Source organism: Crocuta crocuta, unplaced genomic scaffold, assembly GCF_008692635.1.
Source record: "Crocuta crocuta isolate KB4526 unplaced genomic scaffold, BGI_CrCroc_1.0 scaffold24, whole genome shotgun sequence".
NCBI lineage: Eukaryota > Metazoa > Chordata > Mammalia > Carnivora > Hyaenidae > Crocuta > Crocuta crocuta.
This window is the reverse complement of record NW_027530974.1, coordinates 4550515-4567615: the sequence shown is the minus strand read 5'-3', so window position 1 is coordinate 4567615 and position 17101 is coordinate 4550515. Positions and strand designations below refer to the sequence as shown.

The following is a 17101-nucleotide window of genomic DNA, read 5'->3' as shown; positions in this document are numbered from 1 at the left end:
AGTCAGCCCCGAGGCGTGAGGCAGGCAGGCCAGCACTGTTTAGCATCCCTTCCTCTGGGTTCTGGGGGGGCGGAGGGAAGGAGAGTTCATCCAGACAGGGACAGAGAAGCTCGGTGAGCTGTTTCTCTCCATGCTATTAAGAGGCCCTGCTGCCTGTGCCCAGCCTGGACGTGAAGGTGATTAATGTGCAGTGACAGGAGAATTAGTGGCTGCCTTCGCCAGGGAGTGGCAATTTGCCAGGCGCTGTTTCCCTCATCAAAGGGGATGAGCAGGTGAGCAGGCCAGTGTCCCTCCCTCTGGCGGGGGCTGTAGCTGCATTCCCATCACCCAGGGCTGACTTAATCCAGGCCAGAGCTGCTTTCTCAAGGTGGGCTGAGCAGGGGGGAGAGGGTGGGGGAGGGAGGAAGAGGAGAGGAGGGAGGGAGGAGACAAAGAAAAAGAAGAGGAGCAGGATGGAGGGAAGCTGTGAAGGAGTTCTGTCCAGCTGCTTGACGTGAACGCTTTGCAGGGAGGAACAAATGGAAACGGAATTAAAGATGTTACTTGGGATGTCTTGAACTCCTCTGAAACAGTCAGGACGCCTTCTGCCTAGGCAGACCTGGGGGAGTAAGTGGTTGCTGACACTGGCTCAGGACACAGTGAAAGTGCCCTCCCAGAGCCACACCCAACCACCCAGGGGCTGGACCCGGAGGGGGATTCTCAGTCAGATTCTTGCCACTCCCTTCCCAGTGCAGGACAGACTCCTGGAGGATCCAGAAGACTCACCTAATGTGTGAAGAGCCTATGAGCTTCGCTCTTCCTCTTGCCATGGGCAGTCCACAGCCCCTCTGTCTCTCACAGTCTGACAGCCTCAGGCATGGAGGTCGCCGCCTGGCAGCACCCAAGGCCTTGGCCCTCCTTCTCTGGCTCATTTCAAGGCTCTAGCTTGAGCATCCCCATGGGTCATGGGCCCTGAGACCCACCTTCTGGCCCTCAAGTCAGCTGTCCTCCTAGGGTTTCCCTGAAGGGGCCCATGAGATGCCCTTTCAAGGCCATAGAAACCCAGCATCTTCTGGGAAAGTGAGACTTGAAAGCCTCTCTCCACCTGAAGACACCACAGCCCCCAGCTTACCAGCTCATTTGCAGGCAGATTCCGGGGGGAGGGGCAACGGTGAGGTGACCCTCTTTTCAGAGTCCTAATGAGAAGGAAGGGTAGTCCCTCTGGTTTGGGGCCTGTATTCGTTTCTTAGGGCTGCCCTAAGTAAGTACCATAGACTGGGGAGCTTAAACACCAGAAGTTCACTCTCTCACAGTTCCAGAGACTCAAAGTCTAAATTCGAGGTGTCTGCAGGGCCATGTTGCCTCTGGAATCCTCCCTGGCCTCTTCCTGGTGACTGGTGGTTTGTTGGTGATCTTTGGTGATCCTTGGCTTGGAGGGAGCTACATGACTCCAATCTGCCTCTATCGTCACATGTCACATGGTGTTCCCTCCCCCCCCTCCCCGTGTTCATCTCAGTCCTCACATAGCCATTCCTACAGGGACACTGAGCCCACTGAATCAGGGCCCACTCTTATTTCTGGATGAACTCATCTTAACAAATTATATCACCAATGACCCTGTCTCCAAATAAGGTCACACTCTGCAGTAAGTGGGGGTTAGGACTCCACAGCTCTTTTTTGGGTAGATGCAATTCAGCTCCTAACAGGGGAGGTCAAGGATCTGAGGAGTGGAATTTTCTTCCTCTTTCTCTTTGCAGCCTGGTTAAGCCTAAATGATTCAGTCCTCCATGTTCTGAAAGGGGTTCATTGCTCTAGCTCAAAGCTTCTTTAGATCTAGCACACACACAAATACACCAATCATCTGGGATCTTGTTAAATGCAGATTCAGCAGGTCTGGGGAGGGGCCTGGGACTTTGCATTCCTAACAAGCTCCTGGGTGATGCTCACGCTTCAGGAACCCCACATCACATAGTAACAGGCTGGCCCACTGAGCCATTCTTAGGAGGTCAAGTGACAGCCCCTCCAGCTCTGGGGAGGGGTGGAAGGCTGCCAGGTCTATGTGCTAGAAGGGAGAAAGTAGAATGCTTCAGTTTAATCACCAGAAAACTGCACCCCTTATAAATGTGTGGTGGAATATGCTCCAAGCCTTGTGAGGGAGCTGCTGGCTGAATTCTCAGTGTGGCCAGATCCTGGGGAAGGATTGGAAGACAGATGGGGCTGCCAGTTTCAGAGGAGGTACATCATTTCCACATCAGTCCTAATTCAGGGAGATCCTTTTTAAAAATTTCTCTTGGAAAATACTTTGGGAGTGGAATTTCTGGGTCCTATGGTAATACATATTTATAACATTTTAATAGCATTAAATGCCAATATTGTTGTTTTTTAAAAAATAAGTTTTATTTATTATTATTATTTTTTTAGTGTTTATTTATTTTTGAGAGAGAGGGAGAGTGGGAGCAGGTGAGGGACAGAGAGAGAGGGAGACAGAGGATCCAAAGCAGGCTCTGAGCTGACAGCAGAGAGCGTGATGTGGGTCTCAAACTCATGAACTGTGAGATCATGACCTGAGTTGAAATCAACAGTGGGATGCTTAACCGAATGAGTCACCCAGGTGTCCCCAAAATATCAGTTTTATTGGGATATAATTCACATACCATGAAATTCACTCTTTCAAAGCATACAATTCCATGGATTTTAGTATATTCACATGGTTGAACAGCCATCATCCCCAACCAATTCCAGAACATTTTCTCACCATGGGCTTCAGAAAAACACTGCTACACCCGTAACAGCTCATTGTGCTAAAAACCAAGAGCTTCCCATGCCTTAGCTCACCTAACCTCCATCACAATCCCATGAGCATGATTAGTGTCCCCATTTTACAAATGGGGAAACTGAGTCAGGAGGTTCGGGAACTCAAGTTCACTCAGCCAGTCAGTGGCAGAGGCCCTGCTCACATCTGATGCCTGAAGCGCACATCTTGACCCTTTGGGTAAGCCTTTGTCTCCTCTCAGCTTCTGACCTAGGGAGGGGGTGCCACTGGCTGTAGTCAGGCCTGCTGGCTTGAGGGTAGGAAGGAGAATGTCAGGAGAGTCTGATTTCTCAACCCGGCCGCAGTCTGAACCTCCTCTAGGTGGGAGAGAGATGGTCTGTGGATCGGGAAGCCACAGGCAGCTGCCAGGCTTCACTGTGACACCTGGGTGATTCCTGCCCAGGAGGATGGACACAGGATGTGCTTTGTTGTAAGCTTGATGCCCAGCTGGAGGAGGGGAGTATGGCTTATGTCATCGTGCTGCTCCAGCTCAGAAGGACTTTGGGGAGAAGCTATATGGTTAAACCAGAGGCTCTATTAGCAGCCTTTGGGTCCCCTCTTCCTCTCTGTGCCAGTGAGTCAGCCAGCCAGCAGCCCCCTCATTTACTCCAGCTCCAAGGACAGCACTGAGGACCCATTATTTCTAACCTGTGTTGGTGCAGGCTGGGCTTGCACCCTCATTCTTCTACCTTTGCTCAGTCTCTCCAGCGTGTGCTGCCCCTCTCCTGGAGAGGGCTGCACACCCAGGTGCACCCCCAGAGTCCTTCTAGACCCTTCTCTGCCCATGTCTTCCAGAATCCCTGCTTCCTCATAGCTGAGCGGCTCTCTTTGCTTTGGATTGTAGCATTCATTTGGCTGTGAGAGCAGCTTGGTAATTTTTCTCTTTGTTACTGTACATACATAATTTACATGCAGAGAACGGCACAGATCTTCAAGTGTATGGTTTGATGAGTTTTGACAAATGCATTTGTCCACGTAACTGCCCTCCTCTCAAGATATAGAACATTTCCATCACCTAAAAATGCCCCATGTGCCCCTTTCAGTCAATCACTATCCAGGCCCAAGCAACCTCTGATCTATCTGCATTTGCCACTGTAGATTAGTTCTGTCTGCTCGATCACTTCATAAATGTGTTTCCTGATGGCTAATAGGGCAGAGCACCTTTTCATCTTATTGGCCATTTATAAATCTTCCTTTTGTGAAGTGTTTGTTCAAGTCTTTGCCCATTCCATTCAAAGGGTTTTTTTTTTTTTCTTTTTAAATTACCGTTAAATTGTAGGAACTGTTTGTGTATTCTGGATATAAGTCCTTTGTGAAATACAGGTTGTGAGTATTTTCTCCCAGTCTACGGCTTGCCTATTCATTTTCTTAATGATGTGTTTCAAAGAGTAGACGTTCTAAATCTTGAAAAAGTCCAATTTATCATGTTTTTTTTACCAGTTTTTTTTCTGTGTCCTCTCTGAGAAATCTTGGCCTATCCAAGGTCACAAAGATAGTCCCTTATGTTTTCTTCCTGAAGCCTTACAAGTTATGGCTTTTATATTTAGCTCTATGCTCCATCTTGAATTATTCTTTGTGTGAAGTGTGGAGTAGGGTTGAGATTCTTTTCTTTTTTTCTTAAGCAAATAACCAGTAGTTACAATACCAGTTGTTGAAAAGACTTTCCTTTCTCCATGGAGTTGCTTCAGCACTCCTAGTTATTTCTTATTAATAATCAAGTATAGATGATTCAAATAATTCACTCTTTTTTTACATTTATTTGTTTTGAGAGAGACAGAGAGAGTGAGGAGGGGAGGGGCAGAGAGAATCCCAGGCAGGCTTTGCACACTTGGCACAGAGACCCATGTGGGGCTTGAACTCATGAAACCTACTCACGAAACCTAAAATCATGACCTGAGCTGAAACCAAGAGTCGGAAGATTAACCAACTGAGTCACCCACCCAGGTGCCCCAAATAATTCACTCTTGATAGGTGAAAAGATGTTAAAAATAGACTTTAAAGTTTCCTCTTTAGGGACAAGTTCACACACTTGTCTTTCAAAATCCCTTCTTGACTGGGAAAGACGAGGTGCTGCTGTCTGGCCAGCTGGCCCTGGCTTGTATGCAGCCCCAGGTGCACCTGGGTCCTGTCCAGGAACGGCCAGTAGCTGAGGGTGTGGCGGGGAACATGGGCTGGGAAGTGCTGCTTCAGAGTGTAGCATACTGATTCTCTTCCTGGATCGATTCTTGTTGTGTAACCAATCTCAGGTGCCCTCCTTGACTTCTGCTGTTAACTCAGTGTGGCCTGATGTCCCCTCTCTTGTTTGATTCATAACGCCAAGCCCTCTGTGAGGCTTGTGTCCACAATAGGCAAACACTCTCTCTCTCTCTCCTTCATTTTGAAAGACAAGGCTACAGGGGGAGTTCCTCATTTTATTGCTGTGGCTGCAGAGGACAATGTGTTGTCACAGTGGTCCCTCTTCCGTGCATGGCAGACATGTGGCAGACAGTTGGCATGGCAGAAAGGCCACGGAGTTTTTAGTCTTATGGAGATGTGGCCTTAAATTCTAGTTCTATTACCCACTGACTAGAGGAGCCTGATCCTGGCCTTGGGCTTGATGTTTTCAACCCTTACTTTTTGGAGTTGTTGTGAGGCTAACATGAAACACTTGAGAGAGTTTTATGCATGGCTTTCTTACTGTTTGCTAAGCCATTCATTTCATACTCTGTCTGCAGTAAGAAATGCAGGGATTACCACCTTCGTTTTAGTGTGGAGGAAATTAAGCCTTAGGGATGCTAGGCGACCCACTTAGAGCAGAGCTGGGTTTAGACCTGGGCCTCAGCCTCTGGCTTGGCCCCGTGCCCAGTGGGGCATCCCTGCACTGCTCCCCTCCTGAGAATGGCTGCAGGGCTCAGGAATTGAAGAAAAAGGTACCAGTAATTTGTTTGCTCGTGATTGCTCTTAAAGCAGTAAGGCATTTCTGGGTACAGAAGCCACCCAGAAATCTCAAAGCCAACACGACCTTGAGGAATTGCTGGGGTCAGGAATAACCACATCTCCTCCCTCCCCTGGTGCTGGGACACCCTCCTGGGAGCACAGATTGCTTTTGCAGGGTCTTAGATTGCTCAGTTTGGGGTTCTCCCTTGTCACTCAGGAGCTGAGCTTTTCAACTCTGGCAGTGACCTTGAATCTGACTCGCTGTCCAGAAACAGCGATGGCAACATATATAAATCTATTGAAGGCTTTGAGCATCAGAGGATAAAAAGGGGCTTCTAGTGGTTTTGACATAGAATCTGGTCCCCCAGGCCTGCATCAGATGTCCTAGAACCTCACTGAGAAGTCCTGTGGCTTGTCTGCGCCTGGTGTCACTGTCCTGAAACTTGAAGCCCCTGCAGGCGAGGTCTCCACCTCTATGTGGCCCATCGCCTCTGCCATGGTCCAGAATGAACTCCCAGCACTGCCTATTGTCCCAGTGCCTGGACAGGTGCACAGGGAGGGGTGGGAGGCAACGTTAAGAGCACAGGCCTGGAGGTCAGAAGGACCTTCTCCAGTGCTGCTGGCTTTGCAACATCTCCCTGTGCATCTTAATCTTGCACCTGGAGATGAGAGATAATAGGACCAGCCCCAGGGGCTTGTAAGGCTTCAATAAGAGGAGGCATATAAACTCCATGAGGGCTGGACATGGCTGGTCTCTCTTTCCATGGCTCCATGGCTCCATGGCTCCATGAGTTGCGTAGAACAGTGGCCCCTACTCTAAATGGCTGAATGAGGGTGGAGCACCATGCCTGGAACACCACGATGTTAGCCATGTCAATGCCACCGTCACACAACCTTCCCACTACCAGGCAAATACTTATGTGACCTGCAATTGGGTGGAGGCAGATGGCCCTGGCTCACAGCCTATAAGTGCTAAGTGATAGTGTTCACTGTGAAGATTGGAGGACTCCTAACATGAGAATGGAGTACACAATGTGCCCACTGGGGCGTCTGGGTAAATAGAATCCACGGGTGGGCATTTGGAGACTGCCATATATTCTTTGAGTTCACTTGTTTCCTCTGATGCATGAAAATAAATAAAAAAAAATAAAAGAACATCCAGTGTTGAAGGGTTTCCTTTTTCTTTTCTTGACTGCCGAGCCACCAGCCAATGGCTGGGAGCACCGGGCCAGTGTTGAGGTGACTGGCTGATTCCAGGAATGACAAGCCACAGGGTACAGCACAGGGGAATCAGTTCAGCAGGGTGTCACTCATCCGGAAGAGGGAAAAGCAATGTGGGGACAAAGGGGTAATGGGGCCCCACCTATGAGCTGCAGTTGGTCACAGAATTTATCACCATGACCTTCAGAGTAGCCAGTGTTGACTGACCTCTGGCTGCCTAGCATCTTGAGAGCCCTGTTCACATGGATTAGTGATGCATGAGCCTGAAGAACACTTGGCCCTCAGCTCCAGGACATGGCTGCAACCCTAGCCTGGGCCTTCCTACCTCACATCTAAAGACACACTCAGGATGCCTGAGTCAGTGTGGTGATGTGGAGAATGTCTCCAGAAAGCCTGGTTCTGGGCCCAGGTCTACAGTAATTAGTTATGCCCTCAGGGAAGCCATCTTGCCCCTCTGGACTCCAGGATCCTCATGTGTAGACACTCAGCTAGTGGGAGATGTGGCTGCTCCAGGATCTGCTCCAGTTGTAATATTCCACGGTTCTGTTTCCCACCTGAATCACGATCAGAGCAGGTATCATTTACTGTCGGTTTGTTAGGTTCCAGGTTCTATGCCAAGTATAGCACATGAGAGGTCTCATTTGGTCCTCACAGCCAACCTCTGACTTAGGTACTATTACTCCCATTTTATGAAGGAGGGAACTGAGTATTCCAGGGGGACACAGTGACGGTGCTGGTGTCAGTCACCATGCTCTATGTTATATGGAATTGTCTTTTTTTTTTTTTTTTGAACTGCAAGGTGCTGTTCATCTTCTGTATTATATTGCCTTTCCTATTGTTTCCCTTCTCATTATTTATTGTCTTGTGGGAACCATGAGCAAAGTCAAGGGCTGGATGGGGTGAGCCTGCTTTGGTGTGCCAGCCCACTTAACTAGAACAAGGGGGTCAGCGCAAGCCCATGCAGCTGGAATTCTTAGAACAGAACAGAGGCCCAAGGAGCAGGAGGGAGGCACAGTCCCGACCACCAACCAATGTCTGTGTAGGCAGAAGGTGTTAATTTGGAGGTGGCAGGCTTGAGTGTGAGGGTGTTGTTCGTGGTCTAGTCCTGCGACACCTTTAGGCCTTGGTGCCTCATTAGTAAAATGTAGATAACGGATATATGTTACAGAGTATTGAGAGGAAACATTCAGAAAAACACTCTGTGAACGTTCCTGAATGTCACTCCTACCCTGGGCCCAAGTTTAAGGTTTGGCACAAGCACAGTATTGGACAAATATTTGCTCTGGTTGTGAGCCATGGGTGGCACCATGATTTTCTGGGTGTTACCCACCTAACTTGGGTTGTTATAGAATATTAATAAATGCCTAACTGGTCTTGGGGAGAAGATGGATCTCTGGAAACGCAGCCTAAGGCTAGTCAGAAATGGTCTGCTAGCAAACACTCCTGAAGAAGACATTACTAATCATACTGTGCATTCCCACATAAGACCTATCTGCTTGAGGAACTGCATCCAGGAGGCCTCAGAACCCTGGACAGCAGTTTGATGCCGTGCATGGTTGTGGGAGTTGGGGCACTGCTCCCTTAATTCTCTTGAAAATCCAAAGGAAAAGTACAAATGAATAACACGGTAAAATGACATTAAGGCCCATTCCTTCCCTTTGGAGAGCAGCTGCCCAGCCCCCACGCTGCTAGCCGATAATGGCCACTCCTCATCAAATATTTATCCCAGCCCTTGTGGTCCTCCATCAGCCTCCAGCATCATGCCAGGGATAGAATCTGATTATTAAAAATGGTCAGGAGTGAGGCAGGCAGACTACAAAGTGCCTGGGATGGAAAGGGGGGAAGATCAAAGCCATGTATTCTTCCTTAAAGGTCGTCTCCGGAAGCAGAGGCCTCCTATTAGGCAATCAGACTTGCAGGGGTTCAAGGACCCGGCCCCTGTGTGCTTCCCAGCCTCTGGGGCAGCTCTTGCTCCTTTCTTTCCTTGCCAGTGGGCCAGAAGGGAGCAAAGCCCAAGCCCTGGGGGCAGGGCCTGACTCTGAGCTACGGGTTTATGAAAAGCAAGGAATACCCTGCTCCACGCAGATATGTGATTGCCTTCACTTTTGAGGGGGTTCCTGGCATTTCATTAATGCCCTGTTTGAAGTCTGCCCTTTGCAAAGCAGAAAATGAAGAGAAGAAAGCAAGCAAGAGGCTGATTCAAACAATCTTCTGGGGTCTGGAGTTTGTGATGTTCCTTTGTGTGGCTTCACTCATTACATGGGTGGAAGAGCCTGTCAGGCAAGAAATCATGCCTGGTGTTTACACTTTAATGGAACCCAGGGATCAATTAACTACACTGAGCGCCAACGGGCAAAGCATTTCTTAAAGGAATGGGAGGGATGGGAGGGAACTCTTATATTATTGCTCCATTTTCCCCCTCTTTTCCCAAATAAAAGGCAGATGCTACATCAAGTTTCTCAAGAGCGATCCTTTATTTTCTGAAAGTCCTAAAACTGACCCATTTATCAAAACATAACTGATGCCCCAGTCTACAAACAGTATCCTTTTCTCTCTCATGAATCCTGGGGCCCTGAGAGACTGCAGCCTGCTCCAAGTAGCACCATCAAAATCTGCCCTCCACACCCAGCAGCTGCACAGCGGCATCTTGCACAGCTTGGTGGACACGCCCGACCTCTCTCTGGGACAGGGTCCGTTCCATGTGGCGGTAGGTGATGCGGTAGCAGTGGCTGGTCTTGTGTGTCCTGGAGAATGGAAGAGAAAGACAGGTGAGTGAGGGACAGACGTGCCTGCCATCTGCAGGAACAGAGTTGCCGGCTCTGACCAGAGGAGAACAGGATGAGATTCGGGGCCTACTGGCGTGGCGTGACAGAGACATCACCATCACTAATGGCCTGCACCTCTTACAGACTTCCTGAGAGGTGGTGGTGGGGGACCACTGACTTGGAAAATCAAGACTGCTGGTTCCTGCTGGACTAGCTGCATTGAAGTCCCCTGGGTAGGTCGTTTCTTACAAGTCTGATTTCCTGGGCCAAGCCCTGGAGAGGTGGGAGGTGGTCTCTGGGTTTCTGGGCTTTTTGCCGGCTCCTCAGGGGGCTCTGCAAAGCAGAGATGGTTAGGAGCCAAGGCCAGTATGCCTCCACCTTTCCCACATCACAGAAAAAAATATGTGGAAGGCACACTGCAGTCACAAGGTGGGGATTGGCTCCGGGGGCTCTAGCAGCCTAGAAGGCTGAGGGGTATCACTCTCTTTGCACCTCTATGGGCCACGGAAAGCATAGAGACAGTTGTGTCATACAGACATGCTTCCAAGTTCCAGGAAGCAGGGCCTTTTGCAGACTTAGTCCTCTCAGAGACACTTGAAGCCACAGTGCCTGGTGAGGCTGCTCTATGAACACACTTTTCTGTGAACACACAGGTGTACCTGTGTGTTTCAGGTAGACAGGACAGGTCTCCTGGTGCTGCTGGAAGGGCCAGACCTGCCCTATTGGGGTCCTTAAGAAGAGTCCACTGCAGAAGTAGAGCCCAGTGGTACCCAGCAGCACTGGGCCTCTTGTGGCCGCTAGAAAGACCCCACCCTGCCTCCCCCAGATGCAGAGGACAGGGCTTTTTTTTTTTTCCAACCTGACATCATCAAGGAAGGCTGCAACATCCTGAGTTTCTGAGAGATGGAAGATTTTAGAGGAGGAAAAATTAGTTAAGGAGCAAAAAGGAGGGTACAGGAATTGTAGAGGCTTGAAGACGATGCTGACATTTACTGAGTAAGTGTGGTGACAGGATCTGGTGTCTCACATGGCTCATATGGCTCACAACCCTTATGCAAGGGTGTGATGGTTGCCTGCGGGAGGAGGGCTCAGCCATGTCTAGTTGCACCTACTGCAAGGGACTCCTCCGCCAGCCTCCTCATTCCCTGTGCCAAGGAGGGACATAGAGGCCCTTGTGAGTCAGCGGCAGCTGGCTCCTTCACCTCTGGGCCACGACACACCTTTCCTGCGTCTCAGTTTCTCCTCTGTTGAAAGAAGTCAACAGCATAGCATTTACACCATCAACCTTCCCACTCTGTTGCAGAAACCTAGTCAGAAAGGGACAGGGCTCTGCAAAGTATGAAGAGCTATATCAGTGTGAGGTGAAGTATCCTTGTGGCAACTGTTTGTATGTGCTTTCATTGGTTCACTCAGGCATCTCATACCTAGCTGAAGAGTGAGCTTATAGTACAGTCATTCTACACGCTGGGATGCCCAAGCAAGGATGAATGGGAAAAATTTGTCATCTTGTCTCTATGTGCTTCCCAGAAGGCCCCAAAAGGATTCCTGGGATTCAAACAGTTTTTATAAAACATTTTGATGAGTGAGGTGTAAATGAATCATAAACATATGGATTAATTTTATAAATTGAGAGAAATAAAATTTGGCAGAATATTTGGTGATAATTCAGTAGCTTCAACTGAAAATCAACCAGCTTTGCCTTTTCCTAACATCACTGGTGAGAGAAAGAAGACTTACTTTTGTTTTCTAGAAACTTCTTTTTGAAGCTTTTAGTTGGTAGGACACACTCCTGTTCTCATTTTGCCTGTTGGAGGACTGAAAGCAGTGGGGCTGGCAATTGGTCACAAGTCTCGTTATCCTTGAGGAGTGGGCTGTCCCTGAGAACCACGAGGTCACAGAGCTGAAGGGTCTCACGGCTCATCACTGACCAGGTTAAGAAGATAGATTTCTCAAGAGGAGGGATGCCCTCAGTGATCAACTCCAAGTATCTGAATTAGGGCTCTTTTGATTCTTTTATACCACCCAATGTGGCCTTTTTGTGGTCAAAAAGCTTCTCAGCCTTTTATCTGCCATAACCCTCACTGTCACTCAACAAGAGCAGCAGCAAACATTGATGTAGCACTTCTTACATACTGGGAACCATTGTAAGCCCTTTGTACACATTAACTCATGTAGGCATCAAAACCTCACTGAGTTCACTGCATTCTTGTCCTGGTTATAAAAATAAGGAAACTGAGGCAAAGAGAGCAAAATAACTTGCCCAAGTTCACACAGCTCCTAAGTGGCAGGGCTGGATTTGAAACCAGGCAATCTGGTGGGAATGCAAATAGTGCAGCTGCTGTGGAAAACAGCTTGGTGGGTCCTCAGAGTTAAACATGGAATTACCATATGACCCAGCCATTCCACTCCTAGGTATATACACCCCAAAGAACTGAAAGCAGGTGTTCAAACAAAGACCTGTATGAGAATTCTCATAGCAGCTCTATTCACAACAGCCAAACAGTGGATATGGCCATCGATGGATTAATAGATAAAATATAGTATAGGCATACAGTGGACCTGTACAATGGAATATTATTTAGTCATTGAAGGAATGAAGTAAGTAATGATACAAGCTACAATGTGGATGAACCCCTGAAATATGCTAAGTGAAGGGGCCAGACACAACAGATCACATACTGCATGATTTCACTCACATGAAATATCCAGAATAGGGAAATCCATATGATTGAAAGCAGACTGGCGATTGCCAGAGGGTGGGGGAAGGAGGTATGGGTAGAAAAAACTGTTTAATGGTGTGAAAATTAATAAAGGGGACTGGGATGCTAGAAGAGGAGCCTACAAGGGAGAGCCCTTCCACTCAATGTAAATTACAAGAAGAAGCGTCAACTACAGACTCCAACAGAAGTGTCAATCACAGACCCCAATAGAAGACTCTTAACAGGAAGCAATCATCAATTACAGGTCCCAACAGGGAAGGATGTAGACTGTATCTCCTACAGGAGATCGACCACCCCTGCAACTCAGCCAGTGAGAAACTGTCATCACCCTGAACTCCTGCTTCTCTCCAATGGACTTTTGTCCAAAATGACCCCTCTCAACTTCCTCCTTCTTCTCTATAAAATAATCTTCTTCTCTTATGTTTGTTGGATTTGCCTATGATTGTGCTATAGCTGGCTTGTTCTGGAATGTTATTCCTAAATAAGCATATCTTTTGCCGGTAAGATAATGGGTAGTTTGAAGGTTAACAGTGGCCATGAGGTTTTCTTTTGGGGTGAAGAAAATGCTTTGGAACTAGATAGGTAGTGTGGTTGCCTAACATTGAGAATGTCCTAAATGCCAATGACCTGCCCACTTCAAAAATGGTTAATTTTCACATCATTACAAACACACACAAGGAAACTAGGCAGTTTGGTTTCAGAGCCCAATATTAGCTACCATGCCTGAGTGCTCTGCCACATTCCTCCTGTCTTCCTTTCCCTTCTCCAGCCTCTTCCTTCTACCCTAACCTCCTCTAAGAAGTGACAGGGCTTGCAAGTTACTGAGAAGGGAATAGTCTTTAATCCTTCTATTCAAGGAAGAGAATGAGTAAGCCCACGTTCCTTTCTAGCTCTGCCCTTTGACTAACAGAGGGCAGAAGCCAGGCATGAGGCATAACTGTGACATGGGAAGCTCTGGAACAGTGATGCTTTTTAAAAAAGGTCTTTCCTACTTATGGAGCCATTAAAAGGCAGGCTGCAAAGCTGATCAGTTGTGGGAAATCAAGAGGGCTTGCAGGGAGAGCATGAGAGGGGGATTGGGGAGGGGTGCAGTCATGGCTCCCATCCCCCTACAGCAGGATGGGCAGTGTGAAGCTGCCATAGCCTTCCTGCCAGACTCACGTGGGCACAGCCTTCAGATGAGAAACTTCACTGAAAGAGAGAAGAGACTACACTGATAATTCTCTCTTCTGTACTTGATAGCTTCTACTCATAGGCAGAAGAAATGAGAATACCCCCTTATGGAGTTTGAGGGGCAAATCTCATTACAGTGGGTCTGAAGAAAGAGCCTAAACAATTCTTTCGGTGTTGGAATTTCACAGAATTGGGATAGTGGCTAAAACGAATTGGTCACTGGCTAGAGCTTGGATTTTTAACAAAGATTTTTGAGTGAGAACCTGAAAATGTTTGAGATTCAAGGACTTATCACTGGTCTACTCAGAGATTGATTCAGTCCTTCAATAGCATGTTCCAGTCACTGAGCTAGACAGAGGTAAGCAAGTGAGGGGAGCCCTGACCCAACAGGCTCACATCTGAGGACCAGAGGTCTGCAGAGGTCCTGCAGACATCTGCAGAGGTCCAGGAGGGAGCCCAAGTGGAGGACTGTTCCCCTTAATCGCCACGATGGGGCTGGTGCTGCACTGAAATCAGCCATGCTGCACTTTGCATCTCACATCCTCCTTCAGCAAACAACTCTTCCCTCTGGGGCTTCTCCATGAGCATCTATGTGGTGCTACTCGTGTAACACGGTGCTAGGCTCTCCAGGGGCTACAAAAGGGATCCAGATCATCCTGCCTACTTAGGGGCTTACCGCTAGTGAGAAAAAGGACACAGGACGGCCCACGCTTGCCCATGCATGGCGGAGTCCGAATGATGCTGTGGTTCACTACTCTGACCAGCCCACCACCTTTTTTGTTTTCCTACCTGGTCTCCCTTCAGTTCTCATTTTCAGAGATCCAGCCTGGCTCATGAAGCTGGAAACACCACTCAGAACTTTTTCTGAAACTCAGTTCTCCTTGGGTCCTATTCCCTGCTCTGGTGTGACTGTCAAGGTGTGCTGTACTCTGCTGTCCTGTGTGTGTCCGGCTGCCCCCTACCCCCAGGAACTGAGGGGCAGCCCCCGTGTGGGCAGGTGGCAGAGCTGGGCTGAATGGTGGGTGCACCAGGGGGCAGGGAGCCTGTATTTTCATGCCTCCTTCTCCTGAAGCATAAACTAACCTTAAACCTATGGAAGGGGATGTTTGGGTGCTGTGTATGATCGAGTCTGGATTAGTCGAGGATTATCAAAATCATACATATTTCAGAGGAATCCTGCCCTAGCTCTTTCTTTCTTCCTGACCAAATAAGTGATAAAACTAACAAGTATCAAAGTACTGCTAGGTGACTGGCTGTGTTCCAGTTCACAGGGTGCCAGCAACAGACTCTGAAAGAACCAAGCATCACTGGAAAGAAAGGACAAGGGGTCTGAGTGCTAGCAAGGGTTGGATTACTTCTATTACACAACCACTTGATTTACTCTGGCAACTAGACAGGCTCCAAACGTGAAATAAAACCCGTCCATGGGACGCAGCCAAAGCCCAGCTCCTGCAACACCCACAGTGGCTGGCTTTTCCATCTGTGACAGGAGCAGCTACTTCATGTTCTTGGCTGCTGTACTGGACACATCCTGGCGTAGATCATTTACGACCAGTAGTCACTGCAGATGCCACCTATGCATGCTAGGACTACTCAACAGAGAAATGTCCATTTGGTCTGTCACCTGGGTCAGCCTTACCCCAGATCCTTTCATTCACTTCTTAGGATACACAACTCCATGATGTTTCCTTGTTTTTAGCATCGTGGGTTACGTGTAATGTCACACATATAACACATAACTCTCTTGTTTATCCTCTGCACAATGGAGAGGATACGGGTATAGTTTACACAGATTCTCTTCTACTCAGGTCATTGTCTTTTTCAAAATTCCTGCCCCAGGTACTGCTCTGGGGTGGGTTCCATTTTCTGAGTAAAGAAAACAGGGACTTCCCAGTTCACTCTTAGTGTCTCCTGTGTGTACGATGCAGAAGGTCAGTAGGAAGTCACTGCACACCATTAGGAGGGTGCAGAGTGCTTTCATGGGGGTGGTGGTGGGGGTTGACTCAGGCAAGGGAACAGGATGATGGGAAATGGAGAACAGAGGGGACTATCTGTTCAAGGTCACTGAAAATACAGAGTGAAATGGGGCCTGGTGGAGTGGAGAGGAGGCCAGAGTTTGTACCTAGAGATCTGGGCTGTGGTCCCTACTCTGTCCTTTGCTTTCTGTGTGACTTGGGGCAGTTTACTTAACCTCTAGTGAAGTGAGGGTCACCACCCTCTTCCTGGGGTTGTGTTGGCTGAGTAGGGGCATGTCTGGAGCCTGCCGCCCCAAGAGCTCAACCCCTAGTCTGTCCTATCTCCTTCCTTTATTCCTAGGGTGCATTGGGAGAGGGATGGCGCTGTGAGGAAGATGACCTGTATTTCTTACGTGCTTCTTTGAAACCTCCTTTTGTGAGCCTGGAATCTGACCTGTGGTCAAGGGTAAGAGGTGTTTCCTATAGAGCATGAGCACATTAGTTAGCTGTGGCTGGAAAAGTTCAGTGAGGAGGGCAGGTTAGGGAGAGTGATTTATTAGTGAGTGAATTATCGCTCAGAATCAGGCACCATGCAAATAAGTCATCTGGAAACTATATAGGAGGAGAAAACAAAATCTGATCATAAGACATCATACAGTGACTCTGTATCACTTTCCTAATGATCTGGTCTGAGGTTTTCTCTGACAGAGGCATCACTGGTTTAATGTAAAAAAAGAATACAGGTGTGGGAGGCAGGAGACCTGGGTCCCAGTCCAAGCCCCAGCAATGTCTGCGTGACCTCTGTACATACAGAGGAAAGGGGCCAGCCAGCCAGCAGCATTTGCAAGCCTGCATGGAATGAAAGAAGAGGCCTTGATCTCGGGGGGGGGGCGAGGGGGGGGCAGTCTCCTGACAGGATAACACATGAACACAAGATGCATTAGGGATATTCATGATCAAAGCAAGAGGGAAGGGAGTTGGCTTCATGAGGTTGGATTATGGCTTGGTAGAGCCCACTGAGAAAGTCTTCCTGTGGACGTCAACTTGTAATAGACACTCTGAACACCTTACAGCCCCTCTCCATCAACTACCCTTTTCTAGCCTGGCCCCCACCCTCATATAGAACTAAGAGGTCTGCCTTTCTCATTCTCAGAATGGTAGGTCTGAGGCCCGACACTCCCCAGTGGGCCATTCTAAGCGAGGGTCCTCCTCCCCTCCCCCCAGTTTCTAGCTAGCCAGCATCACCAGTGCCTCTCGCTGCTGCTGCTGTGGTTACGATTTCTTCCCAGAGGGATTTCTGTTCCTGGGAGTCAGTCACAAGAAACCAAACCAGATGGTTCCTCTGACAGTTACTGCCTTGGGAAAGACAACTCCAGTCCAGGCCTTGATGGAGGAAGAGTCTGAGCCAGGGAAAAAGGAACTTGCTGGGTGCAGCTTGAGTAGAGCTGCTTTCAAACCTGCCTCCTCCGCCCCCTGCCCAACTCCATCATCTCGCGTGGTGGCAACTTAAGAGCTCCTCAGAGAGGCACGTTTTGCAGGCAAGAAATGCTTTTTCACATC

At 48.5% G+C, this 17101-nt stretch overlaps 1 protein-coding gene across 8 annotated transcripts in view; it reads right to left on the bottom strand.

Annotated features, from left to right (window-relative positions):
- Positions 1 to 9383: 9383 nt before the first annotated feature.
- Positions 9384 to 17101, bottom strand: part of FARS2 (phenylalanyl-tRNA synthetase 2, mitochondrial) — a 608095-nt gene continuing 600377 nt past the window's right edge. For all 8 annotated transcript variants that reach the window (XM_077770046.1, XM_077770045.1, XM_077770049.1 and 5 more), the window contains one exon: positions 9384 to 9672. In XM_077770046.1, coding sequence (XP_077626172.1) covers positions 9534 to 9672 — 139 coding nt within the window. In that variant the 3' untranslated portion in view covers positions 9384 to 9533. The remainder of the gene's footprint in view (positions 9673 to 17101) is intronic.